Below are 8,712 nucleotides of genomic sequence, written 5' to 3' on the forward strand. Positions count from 1 at the left end.
AATGGGCCCAAGCGAGACGTAAAGCTTTGTGTCGTACAGTCATCAAGGGTACACAAGTGGGCCTTTGGCTTCAAAATCCCATATTGATTATGTTTCGTTGAATGGTTCACATGTTGACACTTGTTAATGGCCCATAATTGAAATCTGCAGCAATTTGCAGAAGGGTTGCACTTTTGGTGCATTTAACAACAGGATTCCTGATAGTCATGGTACAGTCATGAAAAATGGTCGTACAGGAAAATCCCCACTTCATTGCTACCTAAAGGATTCTGTGGCCCATCGTTGGTGCGCTGTGCCGACTATAACACCACATTCAAACTCGCTTAAATCTTGATAACCTACCATTGTAGCAGCAGTAAGCGATCTAATAATTACACCAGTCATTTGTTGCCTTATATAGGTATTGCCAACCGCAGCACCATATTCTGCCTGTTTATACATGTCTGTATTTGAAAACGCATGCCTCTACCAGTTTCTTTGGCGCTTCAGTGTACATGGTGCTTGAAAAACACATTTCACATCATATTTCTGCAGAATGTGACCAAACCTATTGGAAATGCTCCCTTTGTACAGCAAAAAGACTGTATACTTTGGTGTTAACCTCAATGTTATCATCATTCACTCAGTGCAGGGTTGATTGATGGCACAACACGTCTGATCTGTCCTTCACATAACCATTCTGACGAAATATGATCTCAAGTTGAGCCAATGTACCATAAACCATCCTCCTGACTAACACCAAGGAAGAGAAGGCTGCCATTTCTTTTCACCATCATCGTGAAATGAATATTTGGGTGGATTGAATTCAGGTGTTCTAAAAATCATTCAGATTCTTACTGCCATGAAGGCCAGACAACAAAAGTATTGTCTACATATCTGAGAAAACATGTTTCAAAACCACTGACTCCAAGGCATGTTCATCGTAGTCTTCCATGAACAAACTGGCAATAATAGATAGCAAGGGGTTTCCATCACTAAGGGGTTACTGTTACTAAGGAAGCAGTTGAAATTAAATTAGTAAGTAACCTTATAAATAGTAGTGGAAGTTTTTATTTAAATTCTATGTGAAATCCTGCTTTCTCCCTAATCAAAAAAGAGGCAAAGAGTTAATGCTACATCACCCATTAGTTTAATCTCCACTATTGATAATTTCTGACACTGGTCATCTTTGTTTGTGTATGGTACTAGTTTTTAGAGAGTTTGTTATGTTTTCAGAATTGCTCTGCAAACCAAAGTTTTAAATTCCTGTACACAGTGCTTATTCACTACAGTTTTACCATGATAATGACGGGGTGTGCACCTCTTAAAGTATTGGTGGTTGTCAATGACGTCACTCAGCTTCATTCTAGTAAGTTATTTGAAGACAGAGGAGATGTTTGTCCCAACAATGCAGAATTTTACAAATGTCCCATTCTCTATATGGGAACTGGTGACATAAAAGTAGGCCGTAATGAAGTGCTATACACCACAGTGCAATGTCTCACATGGAACACAGAAAAATACTCTTTACTCTATTTAGTTAAATCTGGGGAACGGAGTAATTCTCCAAATTGTGGTGAAAGGCCATTTTATATCTTCTTTTGATGTCTTGAAAGCAGCATATCCTCGAAGTGGTTATTATAATGCTGACTTGTTAGCTGGATAGGAAAAATCTTGTAGTGGTTGGTGAACTGCTATCTTCCAAATGCTGCTTACTGCTGGAACGATTGTACATACTGCACAAAATTCATCAAAATTGAAGTTGGGTGAGCTGGGAGCCATAGGACACTTCACATGGAATGATCCCCTAGTAAATCTAAGTCATAAATATGGTAGAAGAGAAGGACAACATCAAAATGGATATGCAACCTACCCTGACAATATAGCAATGTACCTCAATCTTAGAGCTAAAAGCTCAGAGGAGGTAAAAATGGGTTCCAAGATGGGTGCACACTGTGTAATAGTGTTTTTCCATGGATGAAACAAATACTGAAGTCTTCAGGTGAATAAATAATAGTAAGACTAATACAGTGTGTTCCAAACTGATAACTGGTTAGTTTACCAACAGAATTTTACTTCTTTCTAAACTTAAGATGTATGCCTAATTGCTGTTAACTTTTTTTTAAAGGAAGAAGCCACTGGAAAAGGGATTTCTCATCTATATTTTCATCTTTAATTTGGCTCTTTAACAAAGGCATTCTCTATCAGAGACTTGTCATTTTCAATGCAATGTTAGCAATTTGAACAAACTCAAACTTGTTCACAAAACTATATGTAATAAATTGTGTTCAAGATCTGTAAAGGTTTTGAACTATAGTAGACGGCATACTAAGATTAAGTTTTAAAAACAAATTGAAGTCATTTTTGCCTTGCAACACATGCTATGGGACAGATGAATTTCTAAATACATAATGCCTGTGTGTAACTGGGTTATATTTATTAAACTTTGTTGTAGACTAGCCTTTTCACCACTGCTTTGCTTGTGTATGTGTTTGACACATATATTGCACACATCTCCTCCTCCCCCCTTTCTGTGTTCACCTCTTCCACCCTCCCATCTCTCTGCCCTCCTCATCCCCTAAACACTACACGTCCACCTCCTCCTTCCCAGTCTGTCTCTCCATCCCCTTCTGCCTCTCTCTCTTTGTCCAACTCCTCCGCCCCTCTCTCCAACCATATCCTCCTCCACCCTCCCCCCCCCCCCCCCCCCAGCTGACCATATCCTCATGCCCCTCTTCGTTTTTCATCTGCCCACTATCTCTCTACCCCTTCCACCTGCCTTCTGGACCTCCTCCCTCTCAATGCAATCTCCTTCTCCTCCTCCCCATCCCACTGTCCATCACCCCCTCCCCCCCTCTTCCCACCTTTGTACATCTGCTTCTTTCCCATATTCCTGTCCAGCTCATTCTCACCTTGTCTCGGCATCCACCTAGGACTTGCGAGGCATGCCATTGCTACCTGCACAACACACCTACTCCACTTTCCCTCCTCTGTCTTCTCCTCTTCCTAACATTTTCTTTCAGTCTCATCCTTCCCTTAACTCTCTGTCGACTTCCTTGTCCCCATTTTCTCTGCCCAGTTCAACTTCCCCCTCATCTCTCTGCTCAGCTATGCCCATCTGCACCTGTAGCCCCTGCAAAAATAGGTCAATAAAGCAGGCCAATGCCACTACCATACAACCCATGTTGTGCAGGGCAGCTTATTCATTGGGGGTTGGAAAACTGTTTCTTGTCCCAGAAATGTAGGCTGCACCAAAAAGGCAGGCCAATACTACAATAATGGAAAATTCACAACACCGAAAAATACTTAATTACAGTAGAGTAAGGAAATTTTGGGAATACATTTGTCTGGGTAACATATTTAAGTGATTAGCATTGCAAGATCTCAGGTGAAGGCAAGCACAACACAGGCCATTGCAAATGTGAAATGCTGGTAAATAAATAAGCACTGTAACTGCCAAAATGATGAATGTGAGCATGCAAACACACATGTATTGTGTTGTACAGGTGTTGGATGTCAATTTGTGGGATGGACTTTCATACCTGCTGCACTTGGGCAGTCAATACAGGGATGGTTAACGCTGTCTGTGGATGATGCTGGAGTTGTTGTCCAATGATGTCCTACATGTGCTTGAATAGAGACAGATCTGGTGTTCGAGCAGGCCAAGGCAACAAGTCAACACTCTGTAAACAAGTCAACACACTGTGGAGCATGCTGGGTTACAACAGCGGTATATGGGCAAGCATTATACTCTTGGAAAACACTCCTCAGAATGCTGTTCATTAAGGCAACACAACAGGTCGAGTCACTAGACTGACACACAATTTTGCAGTCTGGATATATGGGCGTAACCATGAGAGAGCCCCTGCTGTCATACAAAATCACACCTCATAGCATAACTCTCCAGGTGTAGGTCTAGTGTGTCTAGCACACAGACATGTTGGTTGCAGCCCCTCAACTGGCCTACTTCTAATAACACACAGTCATCATTGGAACTGAGGCAGAACCAGCTTTCATCAGGAAACACAACATACCTCAACCCTGCCCTTCAACGACCCCTTGCTTGAATCACAGAAGTCACAAATGGCAGTGGTTTGGGATCAGCGGAATGCTGGCTACAGTGCATTTGGCTCAGAGTTGTCCTTGAAGTAACCAATCTGTAACAGTTTGTTGTGTCACTGTGGTGCAAACTGTTGCTCAGATTGCTGCTACAGATCCAGTACAATGATCCAGAGCCATATGCCAAACACAATGGTCTTCCCTCTAGATTGTGCCAGGTAGCTATCCAGAGCTTGGTCTTCTTGAGACCGTAGATTCTCATGACCACCACTGCCAGCAGTCATATAAAATGGCTACATTTCTGCCAAGTCTGACTGCAATATCACGGAAGGAACATCCAGCTTCTTGTAGCCCTGTTACACAATCTTGTTAAGACTACGTGAAGTGTTGATAATGGGGTCTTTGTTGCCTTAAAAGACATTCTTACTACCGTCTACTCACCATGTCCAATCTCAAAATAAACTCACAACTGATAAAGCATGTATTTAAAGCAAACCTGATTTGCATCCTCGTAGTGGTGCAACTAATGTCACTCTCATGTGACTGGTGTGAAATCTGAACAGAAATCATCTTTCAGATGTAGAGACATGCCTACAAACTTTTATTTATATTGCACAACTCCTTGGTGTTGCGATTTTTTTCTCTGTCAGCGTATTTCCACAGATTCAACACTTTTGTCCTATCTCCACTCCTGTTAGAGCTAGGAGGTAGTAAACTGCTGATAATTGAGACATCTGCTGCTTCTGTACCAAATTTATTGAAATCGATCTAGTGGTTTGGAAGGAGATCTCAGACAGCAGAGACACACACACACACACACACACACACACACACACACACACACACACACACACACACACACACCGAATAGTCATAAACAAGAAAATTGTGTGCATGAGTGAGTGTGTGACACAATGTTGCTATGGATAGATTACAGCAATGAAAGAAAGTCAGCCAAATGATGGCCAGTAATTTACTCAACCATAGTGTCACATGTGCGCTGTAAGACACTGCATAACTTAGTCGTTTAGGATGTGTCTCGTGTCATTTGCACATGGTCCGTAGATGATGCAATGAAAGAAAGGTTTTAGTGACCTAAAAAATGGAGGTGAGATTGGAAGCAATAAAGAAATTTAAAAAAAAAATGCATTTGCAAGTGCTGATGTAGCTTTCTGTTTTTTGTCACATATGGCAAAAATGTGTGGTGGTATTATTACAAAACTCTGTATTTTTGTTGAAAATGTATAAAGGGTAACATAACCGATGCTACTGATATGATACGACTTTGATTAGAAATAAGTTCAAAGACAACTTTTAACAGATATCTAAAAATGAAGATATGAATTTTATTTCTGAGGATTATTATTATAATGTTCTATAGTTTACAAACAATATTTTCAACTCTGAAATAATATAGGCCCACAGTGAGGCACATTTGCAACCCACACACTTATAAAAAGCAGGAGGCCTTTTCTTGATTGCTAAGCAGGTCATCAGTTGTGCAGTAAGCTCAGCAGGCCTAAACTCTATTTTCTTAGTGGTAGTGTTAATAGTAACATCATACTTTTTGCAGACGATGCATTTATCTATAATGAAGTATGGCCTGAAAAATGCTGAACAAATGTTCAGTGGGATCTTGAGATTTCAAAGTGGAGCAAAGGTTGTCTGCTTGCTTTAATTTTCAGAAATGTAAAACTGTGAACTTCACAAAACAGTAACACATAGTATGCTACGATTACACTATCGGTGAGTTTTTTAGGGATATGAAACAGAACAGTACCTGAGGCTTAGTCGTAGGTACAGCAAGTGGAAGACTTCGGTTCATTTGCAGAATACCATAGAAAAGAATACCGTGGAGATGCATTCAGTGAATGTATGCAGAAAAAAGAGGAGCACAAATGGTCACATGTATGTTTCATTCTGTATATCACAGATATGATGAAAAATATGTATTAGCAGACACGTGAAGATAAACATGAACTACCCCGCAGAAGCCAACATACAAAGTTTCATAAACCACTTTAATAATGGAGCTAGGAACACTCTATGTATCAGTCCCACTTGGATAGTACAGGTGCGATTATATTAATTCCAATGTGCACAGAGGCACTTAAACAGTCATTCTTACCATAACTCATAAATTAATGGAATGAGAAGTCCTAATAACTGGTACAACAGGAAGGATACTCTGCCATGCAATTGACAGTGATTTGCAAAGCACTGATGTAGATCCTTAAATTCCAGAAGCAATTCAGTAACTATTGAATGTGGTTTGTACGCATTTAGATTTCAATCATGGCATTTTGATACTACTATTTAGGATGTTTCCAGATTGAAGTTTTCTTAAAAAATTAAATTTCTTCATCTTACTTCTGAAAATGACTTCATACGTCCTTTATTTTATCATGAATTCTTATAGCAATGAGAGAACAACACACATCAATTTTACACCTTGCCGGGCAAGTTGGGAGATTTTCCCCAATTAAAAGTAGCCAGCCTATTTAAACTAAAACATTCAAGAGCCCATGTATAATTTAAACAAATGGTAGATTATGTAGCTCTAGTAGGATTTTTTTTTGTCAACAAATAACTTTCATCAAATAAATGCCGATAGTCAACAAAAAATTTAAGTGCGTTCTAATGCCACTGCTCTGAAAACGTTGCTCCTGCATACTTCGGGAACAACTCGAGTAGCAAGGATTTGCAGAGTATTTGTTGATTTGGATAAATCGTCGTCCGTTTCATCATTCGGTAGTAATCCGACCAGATGCAGCCGCATTCGTTTCCCTCATTTCCAATATTAGTCTTCACAATTAATTAAGCAGCTACTTCTGCGTAGTGCCTGTAACTGCGTGAAATGAGCTGCCTACGAATTTATAAGTTTCATACCTTTTTATCAAAACTGTAGTCATTTTCCTATCACGAAAAATAAAAAACAATACTATCGTTCTAAAAGGCCACTGTTGACAAATTATCGGCTTTCGCTAACGCATGATCTTTGTGATACATTTTATTTTGGTGGGTCCAATACCGATTTTATTTTTCTTTACATGCCCAAACACAGTAAATATGCATCTCGTCACACTTATTCAAGGATTCATCTTAATGTTATCAACGATGGCGTATTTATATCTACGTCGTATATTTCTCAACAGCCTTGCAACAAAACAGCAGTATTCGAGATGAATACTATCTTTGGCCTTACGAAATCAAAATGACTCCATTTTAATTAAATAGGTATTAGATTTGGAGATATTTTTCGCCTAGACACCACGCAGAGCAAGGAAACAGCACCTTTGAATAGGCAAATAAAATGATGGAAAGCCTTTTTTCCGTATGAAGTTCAGTAGTTTAACTATGAGTGCTGATCAATAAAAATTACGTGCACCTTGTTTTATCCCCTTCATCTGCAATATAGCAAAATGTACATGAGAACAATGTCAACGAAAAATACTATAATAAGCGATGTGGACACTTACCGAAGCATAGTCAACCATAAATCGAGACCCATCCACACGAAAAGGTCTAGCTGCACCAATTTCTACGTACATTACATTTGCGCAGACAGGCAGTGGTATAGGTATCTCAAATTTGCGCAGAATCGAGATGTGTGCAAAACATAGAAGTTGGAGTTTAAACTGTACGTAAAACTTACTGTGCCTCAAATGATTGATTACTACCCACTCAATATTCCATATTTATGTTACTTGATATCTAAGTAGTAAGCACAAATAATTAGGATGTGCAATATACATAAAAGCACTCCGACTTCAGGCCATAGGTGGCCCACTGGGACCATCCAGCCGCCGTGTCATCCTCATCTTAGGATGCGGATAGCAGGGGCGTGTGGTCAGCACGCCGCTCTTCCGCGTCGTTATGATGGTTTTCTTTGATTGGAGCCGCTACTATTCAGTCGGGTAGTTCCTGAATTTGCATCAGGAGTCTGAGTACACCCCGAAAAATGGCAACAGCTCATGGCGGCCTGGATGGTCACCCATCCAAGTGCCGGACATGCCCGACAGCAATTACCTTCAGTGATCTGATGGGAACCAGTATATCCACTGCGGCAAGGCCATTGCCATGCAATACACATAGTGTTATATAACTAATACATATATGAATGAAAATGTTTTAAGTCAACGATTTTAAATTAATTCCTTCTTATGATAAAATCTAAGTTATACGATGACTTATTCACAAAAGTATTCCTATTCATAGAGACTACTAATAATGTTAGATCGTCATGGAAAATTTAAAATAAGAAACAGCAAAAATATCTTAATTATTGAGGTAATGATGTTGGATAGAGACAAAACGAACTTGCAAAAAATCTCTCATTAATACTCCTCAAAGATGAAAAAAGAAATATACCTTTAAAATGCTTTTGAAGCTACACTGTACTCTATTAACATTTATGTTACTAAAAATTTTACGTCAGGCCACGTTGAAAGATATATTGCTTCATTTTTATAACTTCCGTTGTTTAATGTTGATGGGTATCACTAAAGGTGAGGAAAGTGCGTTTTATTATTTTTCAGTAAAATGTAACCCAGTGAATGTGGTAAACCTCCAAGAAACCTCCTCAGACTGACTGGTAGAATTCCCATTCAACAAGGCGATCCTTACATCCCATATTGACTCATTATGTCTACCCAAGCCAATTAAGAACTACGA

At 39.4% G+C, this 8,712-nt stretch overlaps 1 protein-coding gene across 5 annotated transcripts in view; it reads right to left on the bottom strand.

The window, feature by feature from the left end:
- LOC126347621 (probable cardiolipin synthase (CMP-forming)) overlaps positions 1–7,862 on the bottom strand; it is an 89,950-nt gene extending 82,088 nt beyond the window's left edge. For 2 of the 5 annotated variants that reach the window (XM_050002288.1, XM_050002292.1), the window contains exon 1: positions 6,713–6,920. In XM_050002288.1, coding sequence (XP_049858245.1) covers positions 6,713–6,786 — 74 coding nt within the window. In that variant the 5' untranslated portion in view covers positions 6,787–6,920. The other 3 variants (XM_050002290.1, XM_050002289.1, XM_050002291.1) reach the window with 3 other exon arrangements.
- Between the last annotated feature and the right edge of the window lie 850 nt (positions 7,863–8,712).

The sequence above is a fragment of the Schistocerca gregaria genome, chromosome 1, assembly GCF_023897955.1.
Source record: "Schistocerca gregaria isolate iqSchGreg1 chromosome 1, iqSchGreg1.2, whole genome shotgun sequence".
Taxonomy (NCBI): Eukaryota; Metazoa; Arthropoda; class Insecta; order Orthoptera; family Acrididae; genus Schistocerca; species Schistocerca gregaria.